This window comes from Lipotes vexillifer, unplaced genomic scaffold (genome assembly GCF_000442215.2).
Source record: "Lipotes vexillifer unplaced genomic scaffold, Lipotes_vexillifer_v1.1 scaffold1164, whole genome shotgun sequence".
Classification (NCBI taxonomy): Eukaryota; Metazoa; Chordata; class Mammalia; order Artiodactyla; family Lipotidae; genus Lipotes; species Lipotes vexillifer.
Genome location: NW_006788578.1, coordinates 401,801 through 415,919, shown reverse-complemented (window position 1 = coordinate 415,919; position 14,119 = coordinate 401,801). Strand labels below are relative to the sequence as shown.

Sequence of the window (14,119 nt, the reverse complement as noted above, 5' to 3'; positions counted from 1 at the left end):
TTTTTCCTTGCGTTATGCGGGCCTCTCACTGCTGTGGCCTCTCCCATTTGCGGAGCACAGGCTCCAGACGCACAGGCTCAGCGGCCATGGCTCACGGGCCCAGCCGCTCCGCGGCATGTGGGATCCTCCCGAAACGGGGCACGAACCCGCGTCTCCTGCATCGGCAGGCGGACTCTCAAGCACTGCGCCACCAGGGAAGCCCCAGCTCATTGTAGTTTTGATTTGCATTTCTCTAATGATTAGTGATGTTGAGCATCCTTTCATGTCTTTGTTGGCAATCTGTATATCTTCTTTGGAGAAATGTTTATTTAGACTTTCTTTCCATTTTTGGATTTGGTTATTTGATTTTTTGGTATTGAGCTACATGAGCTGCTTGTAAATTTTGGAGATTAATCCTTCGTCAGTTGCTTCATTTGCAAATATTTTCTCCCATTCTGAGGGTTGTCTTTCCATTTGCTTATGGTTTCCTTTGCTGTGCAAAAGCTTTGAAGTTTCATTAGGTCCCATTTGTTTATTTTTGTTTTTATTTCTATTTCTCTAGGAGGTGGGTCAAAAAGCATCTTGCTGTGATTCATGTCATAGAGTGTTCTGCCTCTGTTTTCCTCTAAGAGTTTGATAGTGTCTGGCCTTACATTTAGGACTTTAATCCATTTTGAGTTTATTTTTGTGTATGGTGTTAGTGAGTGTTCTAATTTCATTCTTTTACATGTAGCTGTTCAGTTTTCCCAGCACCACTTATCGCAGAAGCTGTCTTTTCTCCATTGTATATTCTTGCCTCCTTTATCAAAAATAAGGTGACCATATGTGTGTGGGTTTACCTCTGGTCTTTCTGTCCTGTTCCATTGATCTATATTTCTGTCTTGGTGCCAGTACCATACTCTCTTGATTACTGTAGCTTTGTAGTATAGTCTGAAGTCCAGGAGCCTGATTCCTCCAGCTCCATTTTTTTCTCAAGATTGCTTTGACTATTCAGGGTCTTTTGTGTTTCCATATACATTGTGAAATTTTTTGTTCTAGTTCTGTGAAAAATGCTATTGGTAGTTTGATAGGGATTGCATTGAATCTGTAGATTGCTTTGGGTAGTACAGTCATTTTCACAATGTTGATTAAAACTTTATATCTTCAGGGAGGGAAGCAGAGTATACAGTATACAACTGACAAAATCAGGAGTTTCATCATTGGGAGGATTCCATGAGTTGGGAGGTATGAAATGCAGGTTTTCTTTTTTTTTAAATCTTTCACTTCCCTAATTACTGTGACTTCTGAGGGATTTCTTTGGATTATAATTTGAAAATACTGGGCCATATAGTCTCCAAGACCCTTTGCACCTCTAATATTTTATCATTATAGATGCTGTTCTGGAGGGATTTAAGAATTTAGAATTTTGAGCTCAAGTAGATTTTAGAATTTATTTAGTTCAATATCCTCATTTTGAAGATATTATAACTAAGAGACAATCTTACCAAGTTTCCAGAAGGTGTGCTGCTAAACTGGGCACCTTTAAAACACACTGCAGTCAGATGAACCAGAACCAGTTCCCTAGGATAACTGGAGTATGGCTAAGAGTGTCTGTGCTCACTTTCTTGCAGAAACTGCCCAGGTTTGTTTCCCTAGGATTGTGTTTAGAATTATGTTGAGGTCTTTAACATGGAGGGTAAGTCTGAGAAATCTGATTAGACCAGGTGTCTCTCCACGGAAAGACCTGAAGGAAGATTTATCCTGTGGTTCTTCTGAGGTTTTGTCTTTGTTTAGGGGTAAGGGGTTAAGCCTCCAGACTGAACTGGGACCCAGAATAATCTTGAGGCTTTATTATCCAAATCACACTCTATACACATTTGAATACTTCTTAACAAATGTCATTATCAAAATCATTATTTTGAGTTAAGGGCAGCAATTTTTTATTCCAGAATATTCTCTTAATTTTTTAGGTCACAGTTTTAGGTCTAAGAATGTGGATAACATCTATGTCTTTCCCACAGAGATGTAGGGATAAGAAAATTAGAAAATTTGCCTACAAAATTTTTTGTAAACTATGACCTTGCCAGCGATGTAGTTATATAAATAAAATTATAATCTGAAACAATAAAAACACCTAAAATTACAAATTTTTGTCTGTTTTTCCTGCTCTTCCCTGATTCTTCCCATACCTGGGTCCTTCTTGCCCAAATAATTCCTTCTCAGAGAGGGTTTTCCTGCCCATCAATTTAAATACAGTCCCCTTCCTTAACCCTGTCATTTTCCAAAAAATTACTATATTTATTCATTAAAATCAATTTTCAAATCTAAAGATTCTAAAATTTTTGCTGACTTGTTTATAATTGTCAGTCCTCACTAGAATTTAAGTTCCAAGAAGGCAGAGACCGAGCTTATCTTATACATGATGTGTATACATAATGTGTGCTTTTGGGATGAATAAATGAAGACAGGGAGATGAGAGTGATGAGCTGATTTCCTCAATTATACATAGCAAGCCAGTATAACAGCTAGACCTAGAACCAGGCTTCCTAGTTTGTAGTCCTCTGCTCATTCTACTATATTATATACTGCTTCTCCTTTGGATATCTATATCTATCTACATGTAGATCAATATCTATGTTTATGTATTTGTGTCTCTATTGACCAGGCAAGCAGCCAAAAATATACACGTTTCCTTTCCAATGAAGCTCTGAAAGAGTACATTCAAGGCTGGCCACCCCTTAGTTAAAACAAAACAATTTTAAAAGAAACAAACAAATCTGGAATGAGTTCAGATGAGAAATAAGAGCCTTAAGGGGCTGGAGAGAATGATTTATGAAGAGAGATCAAAAGAATCAGAAGAGCAGAGAAGAGTCTAGTTCCTAGATGACTATCTCCGAATGCTGACAAAACACAGAGAAGAACAGAAAAAAATTACCCAGTGTAACATGAAATAGAACAGTACAACACTACTAATCCATATATATAAACAGTCTCACAAAACCCTTGCAATATTAGAGGTTTCTTAGCACCAAACTCATAGTCAATATGAATATGCTGAAATTGACCACCACCATTGACACAAATGAAAGTAACAGAGGCTAAACATAATTTCCGGTATAAAGGCCTTTATTTCCATGTTGAATTTTCAAATAGTATTTAATTTGCAAAGCATCCCCATTCCCTGTAGGGTGCCTCACATAGTAAAAGAGAGCTACTGTAAGTAAGTCTAATGTAAAGAAGAAAAAGAAAACCAAACTAGGCTTAACACCAAGACAATTTTCCTGGAAGTGAATCTACTGAATTGTGAAATAATCCTCTAAGTGAAGTAATTATGCTTAATTTTCAAAAGAAGAAAGTTGGTTCTTATTGTCTTTTTTTTTTAATTAATTATTTTTATTTTTGGCTGTGTTGGGTCTTTGTTGCTGCGCATGGTCTTTATTTGTGGCAAGTGAGGGCTACTCTTCGTTGCGGTGCTTGGGCTTCTCATTGTGGTGGCCTCTCTTGTTGTGGAGCATTGGCTGTAGGTGCACAGGCTTCAGTAGTTGTGGCTCACAGGCTCTAGAGCACAGGCTCAGTAGTTGTGGGGCACCAGCTTAGTTGCTCTGCGGCATGTGGGATCGTCCCGGACCAGGGCTCGGACCCGTGTGCCCTGCATTGGCAGGCAGATTCTTAACCACTGTGCCACCAGGGAAGTCCCAAGTTCTTAGTGTCTTGAGAACAGTTTACTTCTCAGAAAATTTTCAAAAATTTCAAGCCCATGTCTTATTTGAATCAATGAATTCTAACAAGAACTTTTACCTTTCTTAATTCCAAGGATAAAAGGACTTGAAGGGGAAACAATGAAGAGAGTTGGTTTCAAAAATCATTTGCCCTCTTCTAGTAGAGAAGTCCATTGATCTTCTGGGAAGGGAGTGATTAAGTGAAGAAAGACATATATCTTTGACTTAAAAGGTTTAGTCACATTTAAGATTTTTAAAATATTATTCATTTTTATTTTAAAAAGATGAAATTAGGGAGATGTATATATACTACAGTGGAATAATCAGGATTGTTAATTTTATGCACATTATTTCCCCTGTACTCCTTATAGAAAGGTATTAAAACAACATAGAACCCAATTTGTAGATAATTTTCAAAAGAATTTATGATAGCCATTTAAAAACTATTTTAATTTCAGCCATCCTCTGCTTAAATATTGTCAAACATTTTTAGATGAGGAAACTACAAAATTATAATATTTGAACATCCTAAGAGACTTATTTGAATTATTATTCCATTCACAACTGTTCATTTTAAGAATATTTATTACAAGGAAAAAATAATGTCCTACATGAGTAATTTAGAATAAAATTTTCTTTCTTGTTTACAGAACACGGTAGACAAGCTAGTGCTTATTCAAGCACTGTCAGTCCTTTTGGACATTCCAATTTCTGCCTCTCACTTTATTTAAAAAAATCATCAAATAATATTTTTTGGGTGTCTACTCTGTGCTAGCCACTGTTCCAGCTTATTGCTATGTGGCAACCAGCCTCCAGGTTAGTTCCCAATGCTCTTTGCTTCCTAGTATTCATTCCCTAGTGTAGTCCTTCCCCCATTGTGTCAGAGTTTGTGACCAAGAGACTATGGCAGAGCAAGTGTGTGACTTCCAAGTTTAAGTCATGAAATACAGGGTCACTTCTGCCTTATTCTCTCTTGGGCCATTTGTTCTGAGTAAGGGCAATAAGGAGGTTTCTCAAGGCATCCAATGGACAGGTCCATGCAGGAAGAATTAAGTCTTTCTGCAAACAACCAGCACTGACTTGCCAGCTATGAGAGTCAGGTATCTTGGATTGAAGTCTTCCTTGCCCATTGCCCAGTTAAGCATTCAGATGGCTACAGTCCAAGCCAACACTTTGATTGCAGCCTTAATAAGAGAGACCCCCAAACAGAATCACCTATCTAAGCTGCTCCCAAATTCCTGACACACAAAAACTATGAGAGAAGAAATGTTTATTCTTGTTTTAAGCCATTAAATTATGAGGTAATTTTTTACACAGCACCAGATAATTAACACAGCCTATTTTATCACATGAGAAAAAAATTAATGTGTTAAATAATTATATTTTTTGAAAGACAACAAAGAAAAATATGTACTAGAAGGAACTTAGCACATCACCTTATGTCGATATCTGGGGAAAAAAATTAGATTCTCAAACTTTGCAACATTCTTAACAGAAAATAATAGAGTTTCATTGTTTATTTACTGTCAACAATTATCAAAATTAAGAGTTCAACGGTTGTTTTGCTATTATTAATAATTTGCTTTGAATGGTATTAAGACTTTAAATAGCCTTAAATAAACAGTATTTTTCAAAGTATTGAAATACATCTCTTAGGTAGTCTAAAAAAGAAATGGAACAAAACAGACAGCAATATTACTTCCCATAAGAGTTGCAATTGATTACAGCCAGACTCTATGAGTAGAATATCAAGATCTGCTTTCTACTCAATTATTTTCTGTGGGAGGGGATGGGTTAGCAGTAAAACTGATGTGAAAAAAGAGGGAGACTTTCCTAATCAAACATACACTTGTAACTTATTTTGTAAGAGACTATGAAGAATCCCCAAATGGGGCCTGAGTCTCCATATCAGCAACAGACTTTGACTATTGCTTATTAAGTGAAGTTCTACATAATTTCTTTCTCCTTTCTGAGATAGGCTTGGTGTCTGCAATAAGAGAAAATATGTAATATCTATACACCCTCTGCTTAAAAATCTCTTTGTTTAGAAATCACATTGGCTAAGTGTTTAATGTTTCCATAAATGAGTAAGAAGATACTCCGCCTCAGTGTCTCAGATGAGTAATAAAGTTGTCACAGAATGTCCTGTGGAAAGTGGTAAAGGGTTAGAACACCCACTTAGAATGGCCACCTGGTCTAGCTGTCAGATCTCAGCTACATCATAGTCAACCCCTTTGGCATGCACATTCATCTCTGTATCTCTACATGTTAGGCCTATTTATAAAGAATCCCACCTTGTGGGGAGGGGAGGCAGGGAGAAGCACATCTGGTAATAATGGTTTTGCTAAGTTTTCCATTTAGTCATAAATTTAGAGAGAATCAAGACCTTCCTAACCAGTCTGTACTATTGTGTTAATTTCTTCCTCAGTGAAATAAAAAACAGTACTCTTTTCCTCAGAGCTAACAAGTTACACAACATTTAACTCAGTTGTGTTAGGCTTCTCTTTTTTTTTTTTTTGCCATTCCGGCAGGGCAGCAGGCAGGATCTTAGTTCTCCACCAGGAATCCAACCTGCACCCCCTGCAGTGGAAGCATGGGGTCTTAACCACTGTACTGCTAGGGAAGTCCCAAGGCTTCTCTTTAAAGCACAAATACTTATTTCATTGGTTAGGTCTATTAATAACTTATAGTCTGTATAAATGATTATGACCAGAATATGAATGTATGTCCTCTATACCAAGTTAGAAGAAAAGGGATAGAAGTTTTGCCTCCAGGGGAGATTTAGAAGCACTGTGTGGCGTCGTGGGAGGACAGGGGAGTGTACACTGTCTCTGTGGAGCTTTAGGACAGCCACAGACCACATGGAGAGTGAACATTGGGGTGTTGGAGGTGAGAGAAGAGAAGGCCCCAAGCTGTGAGAGAAGTAAGCAGAACAAAGTTAGTTAAGGAAAGGTAAATTGCACCAACTTGAAAACTGTGCCCAAGATTCAGGTGGTGGTAATTGCCATAAAAAGGTTTTAAAGGATGGGGCAGGAATTCCAATTGAATCTTGTCCTTGGATCCCCTAGAGTACAAGAAAGGGACTGTATTTCTTTCAGTTCCTGTGACCTCCCTGAATGGTCAGAATGTGGATACTCAGAACCCAAGGCATTCTAGCACAGTCTTCCACTTGTTCAGGCAAAACTGTATGGGGTTTTAATGAAATTTGAAACAGTCCTTCTACTTACCTGTGGCAGTGTCCTCAGGAATCAGAGGAATAGAGATAAGAAGCCACAGAACAGGGCCTTAAAGCTGGAAATTGTCCCAATCCAGGCCACCCTCTGGGCTAATACACCCATCAAAGCAAATTTTTCTCACTAATATGGTTTCAAAACTAGTCTTAAAGGCCCTTGTGAATGACCTGATAATTGTTTTAATAGGTCCTCAGTCAAGTGTGAAGTCCTGTGGTTGACATGAAGTATGGGGAAATTTCACTCCTGGTGTATCTAGAGTATCATGAAGCATTCCTGTTTACAGCTTGGCTTACTTAGCAATACAAATTTATTTACTGTATCCATAAAACTGTCTCTGACTGCCTACAGAAGTCTCCATTCAGGTCGGCTCTGTGAGAGGAATGCTGAGAAAATACTCGGTGAGCATTTTTCTGGAGAGCTTCTTCAGTGGGCAGTGAAGTCATTTTGTTCAAATTCTCTCTGCTTCCTTCACATGAAGACACCTCCCCAAATCCCAGGAGGAAAATAACCTTTATTTTTTATTTATTTTAAAAATAAATTTATTTATTTTATTTACTTACCTTTGGCTGTGTTGGGTCTTCATTGCTGCGCGTGGGCTTTCTCTAGTTGTGGCTACTCTTTGTTGCAGTACGTAGTAATGGTTATGCTTACAGCTTGGCTTACTTAGCAATACAAATTTATTTACTGTATCCATAAAACTGTCTCTGACTGCCTACAGAAGTCTCCATTCAGGTCGGCTCTGTGAGAGGAATGCTGAGAAAATACTCGGTGAGCATTTTTCTGGAGAGCTTCTTCAGTGGGCAGTGAAGTCATTTTGTTCAAATTCTCTCTGCTTCCTTCACATGAAGACACCTCCCCAAATCCCAGGAGGAAAATAACCTTTATTTTTTATTTATTTTAAAAATAAATTTATTTATTTTATTTACTTACCTTTGGCTGTGTTGGGTCTTCATTGCTGCGCGTGGGCTTTCTCTAGTTGTGGCTACTCTTTGTTGCAGTACGTAGCCCTCTCGTTGCGGTGGCTTTTGTTGCGGAGCACGGGCTCCAGGGTGCATGGGCCTCAGTAGTTGTGGCACACGGGCTCAGTAGTTGCGGCTCACAGACTAGAGTGCAGGCTCAGTAGTTGTGGCACACGAGCTCGCTTGCTCTGCGGCACGTGGGATCTTCTAGGAGCAGGGCTCTAACCCACGTCCCCTGAATTGGTAGGCGGATTCTTAACCATTGCACCACCAGGGAAGCCCGAAAATAACCTTTAAAAAGCAGTTGTCCAGATTTACATTCAATTCATATTCATACATTCATTTATTTCAGAAACACTTATGGAATACCTCCTATGTACCAGGTACCATTTATTCTAGGCACTGAGGATATAATACTGAATAAAATCTATGGCATTAAAGAGGACATATTCTAATGAGAGAACCAGGATGTATGTGTGTATATAAACACACGTATATAGGCATATGCAGTATATGTAGAGAAAAACACATATATTCCTAAGTAGTGAGTAAGTTCTATGGAAAAAGAATAAAGAAAAAAATGGAATAAGGAGAGCTGATGGTATGATAAGGAAGGAATTTTATTTTGTTTTATTTAGGGTGATTAAGGCTGGCATTTGAGCTGAAGGAAGTGAGGAAACATGTCAGGAAGGTATCTGGTGGAATAAAGTTCCAGGTAGAGGAAAGAAAATCAAAGACCCTGAGAGGAGAGCACACTTGGTATGTTTCAGCAGCAGCAGGGAACCCAGTGTGGCTGACAGTGCCTAAGGAAAAGAGAAGTTAGGAGAGGAAAGAAGTGGAAGGAAGCAGATCTCATAGGACAGTATAGGCCATTGTGGACACCAGGGTTTTTCCTCTGACTGAACTGGGGGAGTTCTTAGTGGGAGAGTTCATGATCTGTTACATTTGCAAAGATCTCTCTGGCTATTGTGGAGGTCACACTATATGTGTATGTGAAAGAGAAGGGGAGGGTAGGATTAAAGCAGGGAGACAACTGTAATGATCCAAAGGAGAGATGGCAAACTAGGATTGTGATGGTGCAGAGGGTGAGAACTGATTGGTTCTAGATACATTTTGGAGGCAGAGCTGATAGAATTTGCTGACATATTGGCTGTAGGCTTGGGGAAGAAGTGAGTAAAAGATGACTCTTGAGTATTTATCCTGAACAACAGCAGGATTAATTCTCTACTAATGAGATGGAGAACACTGAGTACTTACCGAGTGCCAGACATACCGTGAGGCTAGAGAATGACCTAGGTAGAATTGAAACCATTTATAACAGACACTTTGTTTTGGTGCCCAACCAGCACTATCTCCTCTCATTTCTCTAATTACATGAAAGAATATGTGATGCTTGGGGCTGCATGGACTATTTGGTGACTATGAGATGATGTATCAATCAGAGTTTAGGTAAGTATAAGAGGGCACATTAAAATGGGGTAATTGAAAGTTTAATAAAATATGGGCAGGATAAAAGAGAACTGTAAGGAATGGTTAGTACCTTGGACTTGTAATTGCTAGGAGCCATTACCATTAGTGGGCTTGAAGATGCAAGGGGAGGGAGTGTTTATCAGAACATGTGGAAGGTTGTAACTATAGCCTTAGGGGAGAGGTGCCCTACAGGAGCTGTCATCAGGAACACAGGTGGAGGAACTCAGGTCTTACAAACCTTAGCCTAAAATGGAAAGTTTTTATTCCCAGGGGAATAAAAACTCTGACCCCCCCCACTCTTCTTGTACTTAGATCAGCTGCTGGCATTAGTCAACCAGAAGACAGAGGGCAGGGAAGTCCAGCTGGTATCATCCATAGAAGGCATCTTGCCCAGGAACAGAACAGGAAGGAACTATGTTGACCTGAGGTGCAGGGGAGAATATCTAGTATTCAGATAAGCCTAGAGAAAAGAAGGGAACACAGAAGATCACAGATAGAAAAGCAGAAACAAATCTTAAGTACCCGATGATGTTCTTGAGTTACCACACTGCATCTGGAACTACCAACTCCAGCAATTTTTTCTTTTGAAATAATTTTAGACTTAGAGAAAAGTTACAAAAATTGCAAAGAGTTCCCATATATCTTTCACCCAGCTCCCCCCATGTAAACATCTTGAATACCCATAATAAAGTTACCAAAACTAAGAAATTAATATTGGTATAATACTATTAACTATACTGTAGATTTTATCTGGGTTTTTCCAGTTTTTCTGCAATTGTCTGTTTTTTCTGTTTCAGGATCCACTGCAAGTTACCACACTGAATTTAGTTATTATGTCTCTTAGTTTCTTTCAGTCTGTGGCAACTTCTCAGTCTTGCCTTGTTTTTTATAACCTTCACACTTTGGAAGACTACTAGTTAACTTGTAGAAAGTCCCACAATTTGGGTTTATCTGATGTTTTCATATGATTAGATTATACATTTTGGGCCAGAAAAACAAAGAAGTGATGAGACCTTCTCAGTGTATCGGAAGGTACATGATGTTAATATGTAGTAATTACCTAATTACTAATATATCTTAATGCATATTATGGTGACTTTGATCTCTTAGTTCACATGGTCTCAGATAGGTATAAACTTGCTTTATGTGAAATGATTAAATATTTATATTATTGAAGCCCCTGTTAGTTGATATTATCTTATTTGCAGATGGATACATCCTAACAAATATATCAATCCTCCTACTTATATTCCTATCCCTAAGGGTACTTTATCTACTGAACGACAAAATGAATAACAATCAAGAGTCCTTAAATTGTATATTTAAAACCTGTGCATATAGTCAATTTATGGAAAACCGAAGTGGCCGAATTGCATTTTCATCACCTTGACTTTAAATTTCTTGAAACTAAATGGTAAGTGTATGATTGAAACAAGTAAACATTTAATGATGAAATTAAAGAACTGAAAGTTAGGAGGAATTAGAGTAATTATTAATCTTATAGAGTAATTAAATTCCTGTATTATTACAGAATTTTCTTTGCCAGATTTAGTGATGACTCTTTATCAGTTACTTTAACACTTTGTAGAGAGCACAGTACATTGCAAGGTAACTGTCTGGGCAGCTATCTCTATTTTATTTTTAATTCTTCTTTATGCTGAGCTAAAATCTGTCTCACTATTATTTGTCCCAATCACCCTATCCACTGGAACTTTTCAGGAAAAAAAAAAAAAAAATCCAAAAGAACTCTTCTAAAGGCAGACTTAAAACATTTAAAATTGCTAGTTTTGTCACATAAAACTAATTACTAGGATGAGATCAAGGACAGAAGACCTCTGTGGTACTATGCCTCTTCCACCCATGATGGCATCAATTGATTAATCCTGTTTGAGCCCAGTTGTTCATCTCTAAATCCATTTAAGTATGTTATTCATACAACACTGCTTTATCTTTTTCAAAAGGACACCTCAAGAGTGAGTTAGAGAACACTAATAAGACAAACTCCCCAAATTTCAGTGATAATACAAGAGAACTTCTTTTTTCTTACTCAAAAAAATCTAAAACCGGTATTTCTGGTAGGCGGGTGACTCCATTCCACATCCCATCAAGGGACCCAGGCTCCTTACATATTTGGCTCTGCCACCCCCTAGGGTCTGCTGGGTAAAATGTATAAGAGAAAGAACTCCTGCTTCCTAAAAACTCTCTCCTGGAAAGGGTACATATTATTTTCAGTCACATTTCATTGGCAAAAACTTGTCACATGGCCACACCAAGAAGAAAGGAACATGGGAAATATAATCATAACAGGCAGCTACCTCCCAGGGATATGTCCAGAATATAGAGGGAAAGTACTTATGTTTATTTAAGTGTTAGCTGCCTTTCTCAGGTAGCTTTGTTAAACATTTTCTGAAGTATAGTTATACTGTGTCTGGGATATTTCTCTGACCTAATATTCTGGTGCAGGGGTCTAGACATTTTCTGTGAAGAGCCTGATAGTAAATATTTTAGGCTTTGCAGGTCATGTGATCTCTATTGCAACTAGTCAACCCTGTCACCGGATGGGAAAGCTACCTTAGACATAATGCAAATAAATAAATGTAACCCTATTTTAAGTAAATTTTATTTACGGACATTGAAATTTGAATTTCATATCATTTTCACAGGGTATGAAATATACTTTTTCAATTTTTTTCCAACCATTTAAAAATGTAAAAACCTTGGTTCTCAGGGCATACAACGGGCTGCAGGCCAGGATTGGCCTGTAGGCCTTAGATGGCTGATCCCTGATCTAGTATTACCCTTTATAAAGGAAGTGAGATTAATACATTCAGATTTGATTTTAGTGAATACTAAGTCTTAATACTCACTTATTTCCCCCAAAGTTCTGATAAATCATTGAATAATTAGAATGTATTCTGCAAATCACATGGTATCTAAGTCAATTCAGCAAGTTGATATCATACTATATTAGTTATATAGCTACAATTTATGAAGCACCCATTAAGTACAATCACTTTACATGCATTATTTTAGGTCTTAAGAAATATCCCATGACATAGCTATAACTACTCCCACTTTATCATTGAAGATACTAAGGCTCAAAGTAGCTAAGAACTATTTTGATCATATTTCACACAGTAAGAAATGGAAAAGCCAGATTTCAAACCCAAGCTGGATAAACTACCTATGCTCTTCTCACCACACCAAATTTCCCTGGCCTTAACAGGTATCAGCTCATTAAAAGCCAATAGCTATTCTTTTATTTTCTCTCTTCACCTGTATTTGGGCTCTATTGTACCTTTTCATATATATTTTACCTTTTCAACTTGAAAATAATTTTCCTTCAATGGAGCCAAACAGCACAGCTAATGGCAAATGACACTGACTATAGTAAGTAGTTCTGTATGAGGAAACATTTCTTATTGTAAAAAGTGGCTCTGAACTCATGATACCCATTATTGACAGAGTGAGCAGGAGAAAACGCTCACAATAAAGAACACACTCTCTGAAGACAGAAGATAAAAGCAAGTAGGACGTCAGTAGTTCTGCCCTTGAGCTCTGCAGAAGTTTAAGCCTTGGTCTATTACGAACTCGTATGACGTTGGGTAATACACTTAACCTCTCAGTTTTCTAATCTCAGAATTGCTTATTGAATTTTATACTCTGACCTTTTTACAAAGGGACTTGAGGTAACATTGATGGATCAAATTTAACACCTATTTTGGAAAACTCACAAGGTTGCTAATCGGCATAAATTGCAAGTGAGGGTTTGTGAAAGTGCTTTTTGAATTGCAGATACTTCACAAATAAAAGCTATTGTTATGACTGTTTTAGATTTCACCACTGATTATTTTCAGTTAAGGTCACAATATACCGATGCTCACTTTATCGAATGTAGAATCTTCAGTGGGAGTAATGTTATTTGCCCCTTTCCTCAGTGTATAAATTTTAAACTGACGAATCCATTAATCTCTGTTTATATTTGCCCTTTGGATGAAATTTGTCTTTAATGAAAGTATAGGCCTTGCCTAAGTGCAAAGATTATGTCTCATAATAAATCTATGCCCTTGAAATACTGTATGAATTTCTAACTATAGACATTAGTGAAATATTATTTTGGAGGATAAAAGTAATCATTTTACAGCTCATTGACCCTTCAATGGTGTTTTCATGGGATGTTACAGGCAAGATGAGATGATGCAGCATCAGCAGAATAGGTGAAATCAATATCTGTCTACCACAGCCTTTCCCCCATCTCATGCAGTAAAATTCAGTAAAAAGAAAATTGATATGCACAGTATTAAATAACTTAACAACAAAGAGCTGGAGAAATTCTTTGTAGCGACACATCCTGCAATACACAAGTCTCTTCTTGGCAGACTATTTGCTTTTAACCAGTTGAGGCTCCTCACATTTCCGCTGCAGCTGGAGCACATCCCAAGGCACTTCCTGCCTCTTCAGATTTTTGGCACAGGGCCTCGTTTCTGTTCCACTTGGCTCTCCTCGAGGCATCTGATTTGTTGCTATGAAGATCCGCTTTGTCTTCTCTACTGTTGTCTTCATAATAAGTGAAAGATGTCTGATCTACTTTTCACAGACAGCTCTACTCCCTTTGATGTGTGCGGGGGACGTGAAGGGAGCAGCGGGTGCCATTCTTTATTTTTTGACACTAAACAGTTTACATTTGCACTTAGGGAGAACATAACCAAAGCCAATTGTCTTATTACATAAAAATGCCACATTATATTTAGGGAGCCCTCACCAAGATCTAACCAGATCT

The 14,119-nt window shown here is 37.8% G+C and overlaps 1 protein-coding gene across 1 annotated transcript in view; it reads right to left on the bottom strand.

The window, feature by feature from the left end:
- The window catches only part of LOC103084529 (soluble lamin-associated protein of 75 kDa-like), an 18,230-nt gene extending 4,328 nt beyond the window's left edge, over nucleotides 1-13,902 (bottom strand). Inside the window, 1 exon segment of the mRNA XM_082931229.1 lies at nucleotides 13,752-13,902. Coding sequence (XP_082787355.1) covers nucleotides 13,752-13,902 — 151 coding nt within the window.
- Nucleotides 13,903-14,119: the final 217 nt, after the last annotated feature.